This window comes from Rhea americana, unplaced genomic scaffold (assembly GCF_003343005.1).
Source record: "Rhea americana isolate MKP2758 unplaced genomic scaffold, rheAme1 scaffold_9, whole genome shotgun sequence".
Lineage (NCBI taxonomy): Eukaryota > Metazoa > Chordata > Aves > Rheiformes > Rheidae > Rhea > Rhea americana.
In genome coordinates, this window is record NW_028187088.1 from 6,997,877 (window position 1) to 7,019,012 (window position 21,136).

At 40.8% G+C, this 21,136-nt stretch overlaps 1 protein-coding gene and 1 long non-coding RNA gene across 4 annotated transcripts; one reads left to right on the top strand and one right to left on the bottom strand.

Moving 5' to 3' along the window:
* Window positions 1–157: 157 nt before the first annotated feature.
* On the top strand, window positions 158–20,977 carry RAD52 (RAD52 DNA repair protein). 3 transcript variants are annotated; one of them, XM_085324167.1, is made up of 12 exons: window positions 158–226; window positions 8,583–8,671; window positions 11,852–11,953; window positions 12,544–12,637; window positions 14,323–14,390; window positions 14,601–14,719; window positions 14,827–14,902; window positions 17,750–17,946; window positions 18,150–18,286; window positions 18,879–18,959; window positions 19,603–19,845; window positions 20,129–20,977. In XM_085324167.1, the coding sequence occupies exons 2-12, from the start codon at window positions 8,585–8,587 to the stop codon at window positions 20,185–20,187; spliced, it is 1,263 nt and encodes a 420-aa protein (XP_085180293.1). In that variant the 5' UTR covers window positions 158–226; window positions 8,583–8,584; the 3' UTR covers window positions 20,188–20,977. The 3 variants fall into 3 exon arrangements, with proteins under 3 accessions (XP_085180293.1, XP_085180295.1, XP_085180294.1); XM_085324169.1 differs by having other exon boundaries at window positions 20,132–20,977; XM_085324168.1 differs by lacking the exon at window positions 158–226 and adding an exon at window positions 3,957–3,966.
* LOC146584816 (uncharacterized) lies at window positions 17,089–18,905 on the bottom strand. The gene is made up of 3 exons (XR_014898142.1): window positions 18,769–18,905; window positions 18,190–18,383; window positions 17,089–17,387 (listed from the first exon to the last, which is right to left on the bottom strand). It is a non-coding gene; the product is annotated as an uncharacterized LOC146584816 (long non-coding RNA).
* Window positions 20,978–21,136: the final 159 nt, after the last annotated feature.

Sequence of the window (21,136 nt, forward strand, 5' to 3'; positions counted from 1 at the left end):
TCCGGGCGCCTTCCCCTCCACCCTCGCCCGCGTGGGGCGTGGCCACGCCCAGCCCGGCCGCTACGTCAGCGCCTGTCACGCGCGTCGGAAATTTTGACTCTTCTCCCTTGCCGTAGCGCCAGCGCCGCTCTGCGCGTSCCCGCCCCTCCCTCTTGTCGCTCCCCTCCGCCCGGGCGGGAATTGCGAAGCGTCGCTGGCGGAGGCCGGCAGTTACCCGCGGCCCCAGGTACTGCGGCCGAGCCGCCCCCCTCGCCGGGATCGGCCGGGTGGGACACGCTCCCCTCTTGGCGGTGGCAGGGAGCACGTCCTCCCCGTCTCCGCGGCCCCGGTGGCGGGGCACAAAGCGGCGCGCGCGGGGTGGGGGCGGCCGTTAGCGCCGCTCGGGCGGCGGTTGGGGCGGCTCGCGCCTGGCGTGAGACGTGTCCGAGCGAGTGCGAGGCAGTAGCGGAGGAAGCCGYTGGCGGCCTCTCCCCCGCGCCCGGCCCTGGGGAGGCACAGAGATCTCAACAGCTTCAATTTTCCTCTGTAGGAAGTATAGRAGGAATGAATTTTTAAATGAATGTTTGGGGAGAATAATATAGTTCAGGTAAGGTGCTGCTATAATATACCAGCAAGATAGTAGAACTGACATATTTTACACTGCTATCCATGGAAGCAGAAGGATGAAAATAGATGTAGGCTTGCTTATGCCTAAAGTAGTCTGTCAATTTCAAATATTAATAACTTTCCATTAAAGAAAACCTGTGTCAAACTGGAGCCAAGCAGAAGAACAGAGAGCCCAACAGCTTAAGACGGTCATTACTTAATCAGCATGCAAGTTTAAAATAAGCTATTTGGTCTTCCTACTGGAAACGTCGTCTATGTCTGTAATCACAATGTTATTTTGATCTGCAGTTTGACAGATATCCCACAGCTTCTTACAAAATTCAGAGGTTTTAGATTCTAGCTTGGATTCATTTTTTTTGTCTAAAACTGGCATATGGCAAAACTACAGACTTTTTAGTGTTACAATTAGATACAATGCTTTTCCCTTTAAGTCCCAAACAACCCCAGAGTTACTGTGTTAAAGTCTGCTGTCTTACCTTGCAATGACTGAAGTGACTTAAACCTTATGATGCACTTATAAATCAATCTGATATGCTTATAGAGAATAGTACACACATATGTAACTTATTCTGGGATATTTGAGTAGTATTTCACAGAATCACAGAATGCTTGAGGTTGGAAGGGACCTCTGGAGATCAGCTAGTCCAAAGCTCTGGCTCAAGCAAGGTCACCTAGAGCATGTTAGACAGGGTTGCATCCAGGCGGGCCTTGAAGATCTCCAGAGAAGGAGACTCCACAACCTCTCTGGGCAACCTCTTCCAGTGCTCCGTCACTCTCACAGGGAAGAAATTCCCCCTCATATTCAGGCAGAACTTCCTGTGGTTCAGTTTCTGCCCATTGCCTCTTGTCCTGTCACATGGGACAACTGAAAAGAGTTTGGCCCTGTCCCCTTGACACCCTCCCTTCAGGTACTTGTACACATTGATAAGCTCCCCCCTCAGTCTTCTCTTCCCCAAGCTGAAGAGGCCCAGCTCTTGCAGCCTTTCCTCATAGGGCAGATGCTCCAGTCACCTCATCTTCTTTGTAACTCTATGCTGGACTCTCTCCAGTAGCTCCATGTCTCTCTTGTACTGGGGAGCCCAGAACTGGGCACAGTACTCGAGATGAGGCCTCCCCAGGGCTGASTAGAGGGGCAGGATCACCTCCCTCCACCTGCTGGCAACACTCTTCCCARTGCACCCMAGGAGACCACYGGCYTTCTTGGCYACAAGRRCACAYTGCTGGCTCATGGTCAATCTGTCATCCACCAGCACTCCCAGGTCCTTCTCTGCAGAGCTGCTCTCCAGCAGGTCAGCCCCCAGCCTGTACTGGTGCATGGGGTTACTCCTCCCTAGGTGCAGGACTCCGCACTTGCCCTTGCTGAACCTCAGGAGGTTCCTCTCCACCCAGCTCTCCAGCCTGTCCAGGTCTCTCTGAATGGCAGCACAGCCCTCAGCTGTATCAGCCACTCCTCCCAGCTTGGTATCACCAGCAAACTTGCTGAGGAGTCACTCTGTCCCCTCATCCAGGTCATTGATGAAAAAGTTGAACAGGGTGGGACCCAGTACTGAGCCCTGGGGGACGCCACTARTCACAGGCCTCCAACTGGACTCCACACCACTGAGCACATCTCTCTGAGCTCTGCCTTTCAGCCAGTTCTCAAGCCACCTCACTGTCCACTTGTCTAACCCACMCTTCCTGAGCTTATCTAGGAGGATGTTATGGGAGACAGTGTCAAAAGCCTTGCTGAAGTCAAGGTACACAACATCCACTGCTCTCCCCTCACCTACCCAGCCAGTCACGCCATCACAGAAGGCTATCAGATTGGTTAAGCAGGATTTCCCCGTGGTGAATCCATGCTGGCTACTCCTGATCACYTTCTTTTCCTCCATATGCCTGGAGATGACCTCCAGAATGAGCTCTTCCATCACCTTTCCAGGGATGGAGGTGAGGCTGACTGGCCTATAGTTGCCTGGGTCCTCCTTCTTGCCCTTTCTGAAGACTGGAGTGACACTGGCTTTCTTCCAGTCCTCAGGCACCTCTCCAGTTCTCCATGACTTTTCAGAGATGATGGAGAGCGGCCTGGCAACAACATCCACCGGCTCCCTGAGTACCTGTGGGTGCATCCCATCCGGGCCCATGGATTTGTGGATGTTAAATTTGTCTAAAAGATCTCTAACTCASTCCTCCTCGATGAAAGGGAAGTCTTCCTTTCTCCAGACTTTCTCCCTTACATCCGGGCTCTGGGATTCTTGAGGGCTGCCCTTAGCAGTAAAGACTGAAGCAAAGAATTTCTGTCAATCTGGTCTCCAGAAAAAGCTCTTTTGCTCCTTCTTTATGAACATTAAACTCATTTTTCAAAAGAGTGAACTGTCCATTTTTTGGGGGTTTTGCAGCTCTGAGGTGCTATTGTTTCATACTTGAAAAAGAGCTTGTGTGCCCAGTAACTTGTTTCTCCTTTCCTTCAGCTACACCACTCAGAATTATAAGAGAGATCACCTCTTACCACAAGCCTAGCTCCTTATTTGTTTTGATAGTGATTTTTATATAACATCATAAAAAGATTATTTGTGGAAAGTACCAGGTAATCCATTTAATTAAACATTTTCTATCCATAATTGTGCAGTAGTGCAAATAAAGTGAAAAATAAAGTAGGATTTATATTCTTAGAAGGTAAGTATATTTCAAATTCTTTGCTTTAGAACAGATTGGAATGATTTGTTTCATAAGCTGTTATTGAATTTTTAAKTAATGAAAGCAAATATAAAGCAAAACTGCAAAGGAGGCCAAAGTTTAAAGTAGTGTATATGTAGGAGAGAAGTAGTTTATACCTAAAACTGGTTCCTATTAAGAACCAACACAGTCAGGAAAGGTATTTAAAGCACAGCAACAAATGAGTTAAACTAACCAATTTGGAATGGAATTAAGTTTTCCAGTAATTGCTGGAGAAGTAGAGTCAGCAACTTGCAATTGAGGTATTGATGGGGTTAGGGAGCACCTCTCAAAATACATTTTTCATGAGTTCATAACAGCCAGAAAATTGGTACATAGTACTTTCTGATAAAATTAAAGGTTAAATTTGTTTTTGAGCAACGTATATGAATTCATTTGAAATAAGTGGAAATGTTTGAAGGTATGTCAAATCTGAACTGTGCCTCAAATGATAGCAAGTGGTATTTATATTCCTTGAAATCAAGTATATGTAAACTACTTTAAATAGTTTACCCTTTCTATATTACATCTTTTCATTCTCTTTCTGGGTTTTACTACAGAATGTGGCCTGAATCAATACCAATAAGATGTATTTATATGAGGAACATTAGAGGCCATCTTTAGTCCAAGACAGACATCCAATATCATGACCCACTTGCACTTTTTCTGGTATGAGATAGAAAACACTGAATATCTTTTTCTTTTGATGAAATCAAAAGAATTAAGTCAACAGTCACTCTTTTCAAGACAACAAGGATATTTCATAGATGTTCATAGAATGATAAGGTTGGAAGGGACCTCTGGAGATCATCTAGTCCAACCCTCAGCATAGCCCGTACAGGGATTGAACCCGTGACTTTGGCATTAGCGGCAGCACGCTCTACCCAACTGAGCTAAACCATTTGACTGTCAGAAGTCAAAACTGAAGAGTTATATTGAATGTAATTTCTCATGGCAATTTCATAATTTGTTTTCCCATCTTTTAAAACTGTTGTGTAGCACAGGCCTGCCTTCATTAGGAACATTTGGCCTATTACACTTTAAAGATGTACATTTCTGCTCAGTGTTAGATAAAGCAAGCTTTGTATAACAAGTTAGTCAAGTTTAAAACAGTTCAGAGTTCCTTCAGGAGCGAATGCTCCATAGAAATGTAAGAGTCTTCAAGGATTTTTTTTTGTATTTTTTATTTTGATTACAGCAATATGAACTTTAGGTTAAATACGAGATACTATCTTTAGTTCTTGCTAAATCGCTCACTCCTATGTGCATAGCCTGATTTCTCTTGATGAACTGTATGGAATTACATTTATTGAAAGAATGTTATAGACTTTTATTTAACAAACTATAGCTTCACTGTGAAAAAGCTTACCATGTAGAGAAGGATAATGCTGAAAAAAGGTCCTCTAAAAGTGCATAGTCTTTAAAGTCATAATTTATGGAATATGTAATGCTATAACTAATTTCCTAAAATAGCTGTATTCTACCTCAGGGGTTTCCAAGTTGTGATATTTAAAGCTAATGGTATACAAGCCATTTCAAAGCGATGCAAAGCTGCCTACATAAGGAGATTCTTCTGCTTTCACTTTACATGCAAAGAGAATTGGTAATTGACACTTCTAGCACAGGATTAAGGTGAAGTACAGGATTCAAAAACATGTCCTATTAAGAAGGAGGGGGACCTGATGATAGGAGAATAAGTGGCTTGGAACTAAATTCTCTTTTTTGGAATAGGATAGGGGCTGTATAGTAGAAAAGTGTATGAGGAGGTGTCTGTTTGGAAAATTAGAAGGTATTGCTGCTGTCACCTATGGTACTAGTGGTACTTGAAAACATTACATTCAATACTTTTTAGCTGAATGGCCAATTTTTGCATCACCTCATTTTTTCTCAGCAGGTCGTCAGTTCACTACCACCTTACAAATGATTGCCTAGATTTAGAATATTGTAGAAAATTAGTATTTGTTATCCAGTTTCCCAAAACAGCCATTTTCTGTTTGTGTACCTAATTTGTGTTACTGGCATTTTTAAAAAATAAAGCATTAAATATGGTAACAGTAAAACAAACAGTAGTTTGTCTATCTAGTATATCAAGGTAATATTTTGGAGCACAATTGAAAATTGTAGTCTTGCATGGGCTTATTCTCAGTGATAAGAAAACTGTCAGAGGACATTATCAGCTAAACTGAAAATAATTCTCTGTAAATAATAAAAATAGATCACAGTCAGAAATGTGACAAATGATAATTCCTAGATCCTTTTAGTATTTAAACTGCTTTTATCATTCTACATACAGTACAACCATATATGAAGTTAAATTTACAGTATTTAAAGATAGCTTGAAAGTACAGCTTTTTTAATGTTTGTTTGTGAGTCAGGCAGCCTCAAAAATTTCCCAACTGAGGATGGTTTTTGAGCTCTTTTGCCTCTATTCAATAGTTTTTTATTACCTACATCAATGTTAATGTTTCATGTGAGTTAAATATTGGGGGAAAATGGGGGTAAGGAAACCATATTCTTTTGAGAAATGGAAGCCTTCTTGCTCTCCCTAGTTCCTGGTTCTGATTTTGAGGTAGATTAATAAATCCATTTGCAGAATTAATTTTCCCCTCTTCCAAACACCTCTAATAATTTTGATGTTGAAGTTGTGCTTCTTCAAAGTGCCCTGACAACTGCTTTAGACGTAGGGCTTTGCTCTGCTATGTTTCACTGTATTGGAAAACCAGATTGCTCTAATACATTGTATGTTTTTTTAAACTAGGTTCACAGCTGAAGCAAACTGTTTCTTTGAGTAGGAGTAGTTCATGATTTAAAGACAAACCATTTCTATGTTTAAGCTATATTTATTACACAAAAAGTATATTGCTATATTTCTCTAGTGGAAGCTGATTGGTTGGATTAATACTATATGTTGCTATTTTTAAATAGAATTCTGTACATCTTCCTCGTTCTTCTTAAAAATCAACTTCCATACCTTGTTCAGAACTTCGTTAAGTGGTGTATCTCTTTAGGAATTTAGATTGACAGTGGTGTACACCATATAAAAACTTAAGGAATATAATACTGTTTTAAGTTAAAGTGATTTTGTTTGAAAATGTCACCCATATTCTGTATGTGGAAATCTGGGGCAAACTATTAATAAGGTTGTATAGAGAAATGTACACGTTTCTTGCATTGTTTTCCCAAGGGACTTTATAATTTACTAGGATCTGATTTAGGTTGCTTGGAGAGAGGAAGAAAAAAGTGGTATTGTTCAAACTTTGACTTGCTTTGCCACTTACTCCTGATACTAATTATCGCTCTCTAAATGTCTCCCTCAGGGTGCAATGAACTCTGCTTAAAAGCAAGAATAGTCTGCTTAAATCATGAGTGTGTCTCCTGATGATACTAATTTCTGTACGTTTTCTTCTAGAAACAAATTTATTTACCAAAAATAGTAGCTGAATTTTGATCAAAATATGTTCAGATACATAAAAATTGTACAGTTATACAACTTTGGACAGAAGGTGACTAGTTATAGCCAACCAAAATTGAGGAGAATTTTAGCTACAGTACACTGTTGTTACTACCTGCCAAAGAAACAGCTACTATACCTTTTCTGAAAATTGCTTGCCAAGTTCTCAGTAAAACTTTGGCTTCTTGTTTAGAGACTAGAGGGACAACTTCTTTAGAAGAGCGCTTAACCTGGAGAACAGTAGCAAAGCATAGTGTTAGGCAGGCTCCTACTGGCTGTCAAACGACACTATCTGTTGAGGATATTATACTTTCTGCAGCTGGCGTCTTGCACATGCAAGATTGGATTGTCTTACATTGGTATTGTATGCAGAAATCTTAGGGATAGACTAGAGCCAGCTGTACTCAGCATTTGTACAAACATAACAAAAGATATACGTGTGTCACTGCAGCTCCTTTGCACTCCTATAAGCCCTCAGCTAGAAGACCACTTCACCAGCACCATGGTAGGGCAATGTGATAACATGCAGTTGTTGGATACTGACYTGGAGAAGGGTGCCATCTACTGAATTGTCAGCATGACTTCTTAAAATACTTGCAAGTTCTTTGTATTTCTCAACTCTAGTTAGCTTATATGATACCATTGTGGCCCAAGACAATACAATTACAGTCAAAAGTGTAATATAAAATGAAAAGTGACTAATCATTTTATAAACAGGTACAATCTCAGTTGCTTCTTTTTTGTCAAGATTCTCAGTGTTAATGGATATTGAAGATGATATAGGGGTATAGTGCTGAAGAAATTGGAACAGAGAATTATTTTGTATTTTCTTACCTAGAATAATAGTAAATACATTCAAATGTACCTAAAAGGAAAAAAAATCATTTGTTAACAGCTTAATCTTTAGAATAATGACTCAATACTTTATATGTTCTAGTCTCTGCATCTTATGCAGGATCCAGATGCTGCTGAAGTTGAATTTTCTTTTCTGACAGGGATAATTTATTTGTTCTTTAAATGGAATGAGTGAAAAGATTATTTATTTACTGTAATGGCTACCAGAAATGGAAGTAGACAACAGAAAATTCAGACCAGTTTCAACAGCAGTCTTCCTTCTTGATTAAATTTTTTGCTAATCTCCTGACAAACGTAGATATCTTATAACAAAAGACAGTCGCTAATAGGAACAATCCAGTACAGCGTGTGTACTATCAACATTTCTACTTAAAAGCAGGAATTACATACAAGACATATAAGTCAAGTTTTGTTTGTTTTTTTTAAAAAAATCTTTTCATCCACCGCAGAAATTCAGTTTCTTCTGGTTATCATTTGACACGTACTTAAATAGTAGAAAATTAGTGAAGTAACCCAAACTGGCACTAAGGAGAGCAATGAATAGAAAGATCAGTAGTTCTGTGAGTTGCCCTATAGATTTGCAAGTATCCAGGGAAATCCAGCAGAAGTTATTTTTAGCACTTTTCTATGACTTTTCTTGATTCTTTATCAGCTCACTCACACTTGATGCTTTCATGAATGGAAGACTAGACCAGTGCCTCTGTTTCCAGCATGAAACTAAACATTTCTGCATACATAGTGTAACATCTGTTTAAGAAAAGTATTTTTGACTGTGATGACGGCAGAAAAATTTCCATTGGGACTGCAGCAGTTCCATGGAATGGGAAGTACAATATTGGTAAAATATCCAACATATCATCTATTACAGAATATTGTTATACTCACAGGCAGTGACCTTTTATAGCTTTTTGACATGTCTTCATATGAAATGTTGGTTCTGTTATCTGCTGTTCAGTGTTGTGTCTCCTCTTATCTTTAGGGATGCCTGAAAGTCAAAGGAAAAACAGTGAAAGCCACAGCAGCAGCAATAGTTCCAGCACTGGCAGTTCTGTTGCTTGCTTTGGACAGGTCAGTTCCTTTTTGCCTGAAAGAAAAGCAGAGGTTCTACATTGCACTTCAGCTTTGTATATCATCTACTTATTTTAAAGCTAGGTAATGTAAGGCTGGAGTCACACCCATACACCTAATTTTACATTGCATATTCTTCTGTAATAGTCGTGGCATATCTCTAGTTATACTAAATTGGTCTGGATTCTTCACAAAGTGTTTTTAACTTTGTTCCTTACAAATGGGGCTCCTTTTTATTCTCTTTTGTTCCCAAGTGGCTTAACTTGGCTTTTGCCTACATATATTCCCCGTAATGGTTCTGAAAGTCAACTACTTTCACTTAATTATTATATATATTAAAAAAAAAAAAAGAAAAAAACCCAAGCAACTGTATGTGGTCTGAATAGATCTTTGGCATTAAATGGTGAATTCTCTTCTCCATGATGCACATTTGTACATAGCTCCTGAATCTGGTGTATGTGTACTCTCCCTTTTCTCTTTGGTTACAGATTTGCATTCTGGTTCTAGAACCAAAGTTATTCCTTTTAGTTTAAATGGAACCATATATAAACTGGAGATGTTTGGCAGGCTTTTGAACTTAAATGGCATACACTCTGTTCTGCTGAATTATGGGGCAGCCAGTACCTGCATGCACAGTACTTGCGATCTAGGCACTGAAATCTTTATCCCATATCAGAGCATAGCAATAAAAACTCATTGGTGCTTGAACCCCTTAAATAGGTATTTAGGCCTCTCTCACCTTTGCAGATTTTAAGTTGTATTTCTACCAAGACAATCAGTACCAGTTACATTGCTTTAGGCTTCCTACTGGTATAACTGGTGTTAGAGTTGTCCAAGGAAATTTTCCTGCATTAGGGAAATTTGCTGAATGCTCTTCAAAGAACTTCTATCCTGACTGCTAGCCCAACATGCTATCCTCTCTGTCCTAATGCAATATATTCGTAAAACGGGGTTAAATTGGGGGTTTGTTGGGGTTTTAAAAGACACTTTTCATGTTGGTTACAGAGATGCTAGATTTTATTTTTGAGAGGTGAAATATAAATTGCGTATAATTGTGTCCCTGGCAATCTTGACTTAGGATTATGACTACAGTAAGATTTCAATAGAATACCAAAAGGCCTGGCTCATTTCAATTCTTTGATGTAAGTGATAGTTATGAGAAGTGGAAAAGAGGTGCTACAGCTCAATAATTAATGTTTGTGTAGCCGGCAATATGCATGGCTTCAAGAGTAAGAGAAGAATCATAGAATCATAGAATCAGTAAGGTTGGAAGGGACCTCTGGAGATCATCTAGTCCAACCTCCCTGCTCAAGCAGGGTCACCTAGAGCATGTTAGACAGGGTTGCATCCAGGCGGGTCTTGAAGATCTCCAGAGAAGGGGACTCCACAACCTCTCTGGGCAACCTGGTCCAGTGCTCTGTCACTCTCACAGAGAAGAAATTCCCCCTCACGTTCAAGCGGAACTTCCTGTGCTTCAATTTCTGCCCATTGCTTCTTGTCCTGTCACATGGGACAACTGAAAAGAGTTTGGCCCTGTCCCCTTGACACCCTCCCTTCAGGTACTTGTACGCATTGATAAGCTCCCCCCCTCAGGCTTCTCTTCCCCAGGCTGAAGAGGCCCAGCTCTCGCAGCCATTCTTCATAGGGCAGATGCTCCAGCCCTCTGATCATCTTCGTAGCCCTTCACTAGACTCTCTCCAGTAGCTCCATGTCTCTCTTGTACTGGGGAGCCCAGAACTGGGCACAGTACTCGAGATGAGGCCTCCCCAGGGCTGAGTAGAGGGGCAGGATCACCTCCCTCCACCTGCTGGCAACACTCTTCCCAATGCACCCAAGGAGACCACCGGCTTTCTTGGCTACAAGGGCAYAYTGCTGGCTCATGGTCAATCTGTCATCCACCAGCACTCCCAGGTCCTTCTCTGCAGAGCTGCTCTCCAGCAGGTCAGCCCCCAGCCTGTACTGGTGCATGGGGTTACTCCTCCCTAGGTGYAGGACTCYGCACTTGCCCTTGCTGAACCTCAGGAGGTTCCTCTCCACCCAGCTCTCCAGCCTGTCCAGGTCTCTCTGAATGGCAGCACAGCCCTCAGCTGTATCAGCCACTCCTCCCAGCTTGGTATCACCAGCAAACTTGCTGAGGAGKCACTCTGTCCCCTCATCCAGGTCATTGATGAARAAGTTGAACAGGRTGGGACCCAGTACTGAGCCCTGGGGGACGCCACTARYCACAGGCCTCCAACTGGACTCCACACCACTGAGCACATCTCTCTGAGCTCTGCCTTTCAGCCAGTTCTCAAGCCACCTCACTGTCCACTTGTCTAACCCACACTTCCTGAGCTTATCTAGGAGGATGTTATGGGAGACAGTGYCAAAAGCCTTGCTGAAGTCAAGGTACACAACATCCACTGCTCTCCCCTCACCTACCCAGCCAGTCACGCCATCACAGAAGGCTATCAGATTGGTTAAGCAGGATTTCCCCGTGGTGAATCCATGCTGGCTACTCCTGATCACCTTCTTTTCCTCCATATGCCTGGAGATGACCTCCAGAATGAGCTCTTCCATCACCTTTCCAGGGATGGAGGTRAGGCTGACTGGCCTATAGTTGCCTGGGTCCTCCTTCTTGCCCTTTCTGAAGACTGGAGTGACACTGGCTTTCTTCCAGTCCTCAGGCACCTCTCCARTTCTCCATGACTTTTCAGAGATGATGGAGAGCGGCCTGGCAACAACATCCACCGGCTCCCTGAGTACCCGTGGGTGTATCCCATCCGGGCCCCTGGATTTGTGGATGTCAAGCTTGCCCAGAAGGTTTCTAATCCTATCCTCCTCAACCAAAGGAAAGTCTTCCTTTCTCCAGACTTTCTCCCTTACATCCGGGCTCTGGGATTCTTGAGGGCTGCCCKTAGCAGTGAAGACTGAAGCAAAGACGGCATTCAGTAATTCTGCCTTCTCTGTATCCCTTGTCACCAGGCCCCCTCTCCAGAAACCAATACAATGCACCTTGCTGGGGCAAATCTCCTCTGCCCTCCCCCCAAACTCCTTTCTTATCAAGTACATCCTGAATCATAACAATGTACTGCTTAGAAAACTGTATGTGGAAAAATTGGATTAAGAGTTGATGTTATGAGGAGAGAAAAAAGCTAATACGGGGAGTGAAAAACCTTGTCTTATTTTGTTTTCCTCAAGTATCAATATACAGCAAATGAATATCAAGCTATCCAGCATGCTTTGCGTCAGAAACTGGGTCCAGAATATATCAGCAGTCGGCAAGCTGGAGGAGGACAGAAGGTATGAACAAACATGTATGGTTGTTTGAACTCTCTTCCCCCCATCCCCACCCTTAGCAAATCTTTTGTTAAAAATATCAAAACAAAACAAAAATATTTTTTTGAGTTCATTTCCCACTAGTAGGGTAATTTGCAGATGTGAAAGCAAAGTTAGAATAGCAGCATAAATCTGGCCTTACCTTAGGCACAGGTCTTTTTATGCTTTAGACATACTGCAACTTATCGGTTGCATCTTTTGAATTAGACTATTTATCTACTTATGGACACTGAGAAGCTTTGCTTAATTTTTCAGAACTGGAATATATGAAACGTTATATAAACACTAGCTGCATTTTTCTCTGTTCTGTGCCCACTAGCTCTGCTTCCTGTAATTCGGTTATGTTTGTTCTCTTTCCCTCTTCTGGCAGCTGTCACGGAGGGAACCTAAAGTGGCTCCATTTTGCTTTCATTCAGTTTTTCTGAGTCTTGCACTTAGCTGTGTTTCTGCACTGCAAGATGCTCTATGTGCTTCCTCTCTTCTTCATTAAGAAAAGAAAAGAAATAGATGTGTGCACCTGTGTGTGTATATGTATAATTTGCTTTTCTTTTCAGGTCTGTTATGTTGAGGGTCACAAGGTAATCAGTCTGGCCAATGAAATGTTTGGCTTCAATGGCTGGGCTCATTCAGTCACTCAACAGAATGTCGGTAAGTATCTATCTTGAGAGTAAAATCTTTCCTCTTGTTTCACCATGATGCTTTAAAGGGACAGTGTCAAATAAGGACCAGGCTACCTATCTTAGAACTTGAACATTCCAAACAGGGAAGAACATATATTTAATGTACTTTAAAAATGGCAGAACCTGATTAGAAGCATGTGGAATTTCCAGATTTCTTGGCAGCTGGGAAGAATGAAAGAAACTGAATAATGATGCAGCTTCTGTTTTCTTTTTAAATATTGCACTGGAATATATTGTAGTCATAATTTTAAATGAACATAGGGTTATTCTTGAGCTATTCTAAAGAAGTTTTCTGATCTTTGTGGAAGTATCAGTGAGGAGGAATGACCATTAAACTATTTGTTCTAACACCTGGCAGCCCAGAGCCAACTGTTGTACTAATCTGCAGTTGTTATATTCAAACAAATATCACAGTTAATTTTTCCCTAGCCGCCTTCTAATACTAGCTTTTTCCTGGAGATTCCTCTTCTAACAAATACCTCGTTCTGAGATTTTTATGGTAGAAAGCTATAGAAAACCTCTTCTACAAAATGATGTTTGAAGTTTGAGTTTCCTCCGTCTTGATACCTGAACTAACAACCGCTAAAGAAGCATTGTCCTCGCTTGCAGGTCTGCTGTGCRTAGACTGAAGATGGTAGTTGAAGTAGCTCAACTAACATACGTAAATAGAACCACTTGCTTTTATTTTTCTGCAGGATTTTTTCCTTACATTGGATTGGTAGATTTTAAACATAAAACAAATAATTCCATGCATTTCTATCTATTCTGTGCCTTTTTAATTAAGAAAGGACTAGCATCCTTCAAACATCTATCTTGTAGTCTTGAAGTCGTACCTTAGCAATTCAGAGACAGAAGATTCTGTCCTATTTTTGCTCCTCAACTCTTGGCTTGCACCTCTGGCAAAACAATTGAGCAAATGGACTAGGTGTGTTTAGAGAACATAGAAACCTCAGAGTAAATTGCTGAACTTGAAAGCATCTCACTTCAGCCATTTGTGACATTTTTCTAACAACATGTAAAACTGTTAGAGTGCCCGATATATATTATATAGCATTACTCTTGATGTAAAACGTGGTAAAGGAAAGATTCTGGATTGAGAGATGTATTGCAACGTGTTAAGCTATTCAGACACCCTGTCGTCTTAGATATAAGTTTGTGCAAAACTTCCGAAACAGGAGACTTTTTGTAGATAATAGGAAAGAAATTGCCTTTATAGACAATCAAGGTTCTTTTCAATTACTGTTTTTATAAAATCATACTTTAAATCTTTCCTTTCTGCTGAAAATGTTGTTATGCCATGAATATTCAGGATATGCAGCTGAATGAGGATTAACATTTACAACATTTCCTTCTTTCATATGTTAAAGTTTATATACCTAACAAACACTAGGGTGCAAGTGTTTGCCAAATCTGTACGCTGATTACTAGAAGGTATCATGTTATTTTACCCAGCTCATATAGGTAAGTCAGCGTTCTCAAACTACAGTTAATGTTTAGTAGGTTGAGCTCCATTTTATATATGATGAAATAGTATCTTTGGCACGTTCAGCAAGTATGCTACAGGTGTATGAATGTCCTCAAAAGGTAAAACAAGATCTAGATGTAGATCAGAAGTCTTCTGCGGTGTTCTGGATGTTACTATTTTTTCCCCAGATTTTGTTGACCTCAACAATGGCAGGTTCTATGTGGGTGTCTGTGCATTTGTGAAAGTCCAGCTTAAGGTAAGTGGATTTTGTTTGCTTTGTCTATAGTTGAGCAATTGCTTAAAGTGGTGAATGAAAGCTCATATACAGGCCAGACTGTGGTTCAGAAGAGTACTGTACATCCAGCTTAGAGGGAGTAATTTGGCTTGGGAAAGCACAGCATTTAACTAGAAGTGTTGCATATGCAGAAACTCCCTTACATTTAATAAGTTTTAAATTCTACTTCAGGATGGATCATATCATGAAGATGTGGGTTATGGAGTGAGTGAAGGCCTAAAATCTAAGGCCTTGTCCTTAGAAAAGGCAAGAAAAGAGGCAGTAACAGATGGACTGAAGAGGGCGCTTAAGTAAGTGAAGGTCGATACTTTTTCAGAAAGTATTTCAGAAATACATTTTCAGAAGTGTTCTGAGAGTTCAGTATTATTTTCAATCATAATGAACTATCATCTCACAGGTGCTTTGGGAACGCTCTTGGGAACTGCATCCTAGACAAAGACTACCTTCGAGCTGTAAATAAGCTTCCACGTCAGGTACAGTACATGGGCTTTTGAGGCAGGGACCAATAGATGTTCATTGCTCCTAGTCCTTTATGTTAAAAGGAATGTAAATAATGATATCTTTGTGTCTCCTCCCTGAATATTGCCAGCTATGAGAGCTGTAGCTTAATTTGCCTGCTAGCCTGATTGTATGAACTATTACAGAATTCTTCAATATTTTACAACTGTGTTGCTCTAAAGTTGGACCATTACAATAGGCAAGGTCACTAAGGTGAAGAAACAGTGTCCAGCTCAAGATCTCATGACATTTATTGCCATATTGTCTAAGTGTCTCTGTTAAGTGCCAGTAAAGAGTTCAGTTAAAACTGTGTTCGTGACAAGTTAAGTGCTACCACAAGAGACACTAAACAGTTTATTCTTGGTGCCATTTTCTGTGTGCTACAATTCTTAAGGCCAGTTAAGCTGTCAGCTGCAGTAACTGAGCTCATCAGCCTAGTCCAGCCACTTGTGCTTTAAATATGTATTAGTACTTATACCACTGCCAATGCACATATGCATGATGTAGGTAAGATGGAAATCCTTAGGAAATAGTGTTTTTACTATCCTGTATAAGGCATAAGCCAGAATACTTCTCTTAGTCTACTGTTATTGTTGGTGGCAGCATGATCCAGTTTATTATTTTGAATTTTAAACTCAAACTTATTTGTCAATTTCATAATCCTGGACTTTTCCAGAAAACAACAAAAAAAGGAAGATAGCTGCATGCTATTTTTAATTGTGTCAATACACAATTGCCCACATCTGTAACAGGTCATAAAACTAGAGGTTGTGGGCAGGGCAAAARAATAGCCAGAGAGATTATCTGTTAACATATGTATCCTACCCTAAAGCAGGTAAGGCTCCTGCGTGCATTCCTGCAAAATTATGACAATTTCATTTAGACCTGAAGGCTCTCAAGTTGATAGCTTGTATGTCAACTGTTGGGTATCAGAAAAGAGGACTGTTCTTCAGACTTTAGAGAGTTCTGGCCCAAAATAGGAAGATTTCCACTGGAAACACTTCCTCCTTCAAACGAAATTTTCAATGTACATGGCCCAGCATATCCTAGAAACAATACCAGGTGGGTCAGATACCAAAGCTGCTTGCTTTTGGTAGTCAGAACTTTCACTTAAGGTTAAGCAAAGTCTGTATAGTAGTAATTTTGCCATATCTGTTGATAGTTGCTTTGGCCTCTTATTAATCAGTATTCAAACTCTGCAGGGGCCTAATGCACATCACCAGCTAGATACACTCAGCATTGTCCTTGTAACAGAATTTATGGTGTACCCATATTTCAACCCTCAGTGCTCAGTTCATTTTTTATACTTGTTATTCTGTAACAGCATGTTTGTACTGAGGTTTCAAGAAAAGTTAATTTCAAAAGGTGGTTTCAACTTTCAGTTAACCAACTTGGAGTCTTCCCAAAAGAACATTGCAAAATACTAGATGTATTTATGATATAATGGAGGAACAAGGATTTTTAGACCAATCCCACAACTGCTTTTAGTTGTTGCCAATCTCTTCAAAGTCTTACCACAGAAAAGCAAAACAGGTAACAGTATATTTTGTTGCTTCATGAGAAGTGTACATCTCCCTGAAAATGTCCTCTACTTGAATTCAAAATGTGTTGGTAACTAAAATCTGCAATTGAATTTTGAGAGCAGTATATACTAGATTTGACTGTTAGACAGTGAGAAATAAAGTTAGGAAGACTTACGCTACAATTCTATGTTGTTTTAAATACCTGATGCTGTATTACTGGCAAATAGTGACTCTTGAATGTACAAAGAATTAGCTGTTTACTTGAAAGATTACTTTCCTTGCCATGACTATGCTTCCTACCTTTACTGAACAGTAAGGGGCCAGGTTACCTCTTGCTTTGCTTTTCAGACTCCTTACCTACTTTAGGTTTCAGTTTGCAAGGGAAGAGCTGTGGTGACTTCACCCTCTGTAAAGCATTCGATCAAACCAAACCTTCTGAGGTGATCTGCCAGACTTAGCACAACACTGTGGAGAAATGCTTCTTACTGTTGGCAATCTGGTCCAGAGAGAGATAATAAATAGTGATGTGTAGCCATTCTTTCAAAGTTATCACACTTTCTGTGTATGCTTTAACATAGCACAGAAGTCCTCATAGTATTACATTTGTCCTGGCTGTTACTCCAGTTACACTTACCAGCCTCTATCTGTTTAGCTCCTGATGTGTACCAGTTGGGGGCAGTAGGCTTGTAGGCGGTAATCTGCTTTGCACATTGAGGAAAACCTTTTGCAACTGATGATCCATAGACTTTTGTAGGGACTTCTTTAGACCAGGATTTAGCAAACTCTGCTAATCAGCCTAGAGCTGTAACAGTGTTCTTTCTGGCAAAATTAGATTGTAGGAACAGATCTGAAGTGAGGCCTCACCAAGTAAAGATGCCACAGATGCTTTGCCAGGATTRCATTGTCACAAGTTTCAAAATCACAGAGCCAAACCATCCTGTATTTAATAGAAACAGAAGGATATACACCCCTTAGTGACCTCATGATTACAGAACTGAGTATCRGGTCTGCCATAGCCTTTAATGAAAGTGTGAAAATGGAACTGGCAAAACTAACAAATGCCAGGGACAGACTCAGACTCTCTGAGAAGCTGCAGAATTCTGAATCATCTGCATCTGTTCTTTCCTGCAGAGAGCATAGTGCAGGCAACATGGGATAGCTGCTCTGAAGCACTGACCTACCAGTTTAAACTAACACAGAGTTGTATGAAGTCAGTGATTAACTGAATGACATGACTCTGCGYGTTTCATAAGTTGATGAAGAAAATTTCTGAATTAGTTTTCTTTATTCCTTTCCTAGATGCCACCTGAGTTGGATTTGGTCAAAGCTAAAAGACAGGACTATGAGCCTGAAATAGAGAAAGCAAGATACAATAGCTGTTTGGAAAGGCAGAGCACAGGATGGAGACAACATGGTGAGACAGTATCTACTTGTAAACCTGGGCAGATGGAGACTCCCACAGATGCTGAATATCAAAAACAGCTAAATAGCTGCAGGTAAGACTACTACCATGAATTTATTTTAAAAGGTATGTTAGAAGTTACTTCTCTTAAAACACACGGAGAACCCAATTTGGAAGATGCTGCAAAATGCTGATTTATTAGATTTTTCTTTGCTGTTATTTCTTTATACATTTCTTCTCTGTAAATGGTAACTGCTGAAATCCTATTCAACTTTGTGCTTATTTGGGGAAGCGCAGAAATATAGACTCCTCAGCTACTGAGTGTGATGCTACTTACCAGCGGAAATTGCGACAAAAGCAGCTACAGCAACAGTTCCGGGAACAGATGGAGAGCAAGCAGCAGGTTCCAGTAGTGAATCCAGGCAGCAAACAGGGTAAGGCTTGGCATTAAGAACTTGCAGTTGTAATGAACATATTATCCTTCCTACCAGGAGTCTGATGAGGTTCTTTTTCTTGTCTGTTATCACACACCTGTGAGAACAAAGGAAGGAGGCTTATCAGACTTGTTTCCCATATTTTTAAAGTGGAAGAAATGTGGGCTCAAGAGCAGCATCATTAAACTGTAACTTTCCAACCACCCTAAAGCATCATGTAGCACACCCCCCAGCTGAGGCTTCAGCACTTAACCGAGGCAATTACAGGCAAATAGGCATTGTGTTAGCTATTAATAGGTTGTTCTTTACTTATGGGGAAGTCTGGACAGCTGTGTTGTAAGTAGGAACTTAAGGAAGGTGGAGGGAGGGATAAACAGGCCAAAACCTGTTTAAAGTAATGCAATTGTCCTTACCAGTTGTCATCTTGCTATTCCACATACYGTTGCCAATGCATAAGAATCAGCTTTGGGGAAAGCGGGTACCTGGTGGCAGTTGCTGCTTATTGTTTCAGATCCACAGTCTCTTTAGAAGGAGGAAAAAAGGTTCTTCTGTCTTTCTGTCATCAAAATCTTCTTGTGTTATCTTTGTCCAGCAACATCTGATCCTCCTGTAAAGCACAGCACTCCAACGACAGTACAACAAGAATTAGCAATAGAAGAGGAATTCTTTGCAGGTCAGCCAAAAACTGATGAATGGTAACAAAATGTTATATCAATTAGCATTTAAATCAGCTCTCTAAAGTAGTGTTTGAAGGCAACACTTGTATACAGATTGGAATAATAGAAGCATGAATATAATTAGCTTAGCAGTACTGATATAACGTAAGTGGCAGAAAAATAATATTAAAATGTGTAGGAGATGAGCAGATTTCCATCACTAGGCGGAGTTTCACACCACATTCTTCAGCAGAGAATTGCTATAGCTATCTGGCATACCGCTTTTCCTGAAGTAATGTTTCAGGGGAGGGGAAATCTTCTTAACACAGCTGTAGCTATTTGGGTCACACTTGCACYGTGGAACCCTGGTATTGCTTAACTSCAGAGCGCAAGGGGGAGTGCCAGCTTATCTGCCTCAGTTCTCATGATACATGGCAGGTTTTTYTTCCTTGCATAATTTTCCTGTTGTGCACTGACAGAAGATATTTATAGTTTAACTTTTAGATTGGCSAGCATTATAGGAAGAGAGCTTATAGAAAAAGATATTGGAAATATTTTAATGACCCAAAAGTATATTAAGTTGTTGATGGTAGCTTATATTAAACTCTTCTGTTTTGCATAATCTCATGTTTAATTTGATCATCTTTTGATTCATTCTAGATGACCCCGAACTTTGGGATATTTCCTTGGAGACCACAGATCTTAACATAGCCAGCCACAAAATGGCAGGCCCATCAGCTGGACACCAGACACCTGAAAGACCCCTTGGATGTCATCAAATGACTACTCGTAACAGAACGCCTCAGAGAATGAATTATCACAAGTCTTCTGCAAGGCTTGCCCAATTGCAGCCGTCTACTAATCGCATGAGCAATAGCCACTGTGCCAACTGGCCTGCATCAGGTACGTGCTATGAAAAAAATGGAAGCCGATGACATGATTTCTATCTTATAGTGGCACRTGGCTTTGACAGGATCTGTTAGATTAGCAAACTGGAGTAGGAGAAACAGCCCTCTTTTTCTGACATTGTCTGCAGACTATTGTGACAGTAGAGTAGGARAACTATCCTCTTCTCCATCTAATGATCCTCTAAAAGAAGCACTAGAGAAAAATCAAGTTGAAGAGCACTTTTTGAAGCAGAGAAAAGCCTTAAGAATTTTCCATTTCTCACTGTCTCCCTGTTTAGCAGAGYGCAGTCCATGTAGAAGTCAAAGCTTGAAGAAAAGGCGGCTAGAACCTACGTAAGACAGCTGGTGGTATCATTACCTAGAYGCTGAATTACATCAGAGGACTGCAGTTGGCTGTTCAAATTATGCGGAGAAATAAGGCATTAATGGATTCTCCTGTATATTTTGATGGTGCAACACAGAAGAGAGCTTAATGTGACATACCATAAAGACCTTAATGTACTCTGGGGTCATTATAGAAAAAGGCATTTGAAACATTTTAAACAAGCAATCATGAGTGCTTCTGTAGCACTAGATTTGTGGCTGTATTACAAGTTGAAGTTACAATTAACTTGCCTGAAATGATAGCAGAATTAATTGCTGGCATGAGACGCAAGTCATTGCGTCTGTCTTCCTCGGTGTTGCATTTCAGCACAGAGGAAACCGTTTTTCAGTAGAGGGGGGAGAAAGTGGTTTAAGGTCACAGGATGGAAAGTGTACAAGCTGTGGGCTCCCATTCAGTAAGGCTGAGCACCTAAAACTAATTGGTGTCAGCATCTGCCTCCAGGTGCGGCCCAGCTGCGCCACGTGGCTGCACTAGTGGGGTTGGAACTGCTCGCACTAACAAAACTATCCTCAGGCTTCTGGAGCAGCAGGACATTTGGCTGCGCTGCTGCAGCAGGACAGTACAAGGGCAGGAGCATGCTGGGACTGCTGCTGAGGAGTTGCACATGGAATCTCAGCCTCAGACAGTGTTTGCGTAGGAGCTTTATAAAATGGATGGGAGGTACAGTTTTGTTCCTTGAAGTTTTTAGATAAGCTTTCAGTCTTCCTTACTATTAAAATAAACATGAAACTTGAAAAACAAATTCCATTTCAAACTGTTCAGGACTCAGTGCTGTTCAAACCATTACAACTGATTTCCTATTTAGCAGGGTCAAAGAAATCAATATACTGAGTAGGTACAATTAGGAAGCTAAAGACGAGCACTGCCTTTCCTTTAATATGGGCAGCAACTAGGAAAAAGG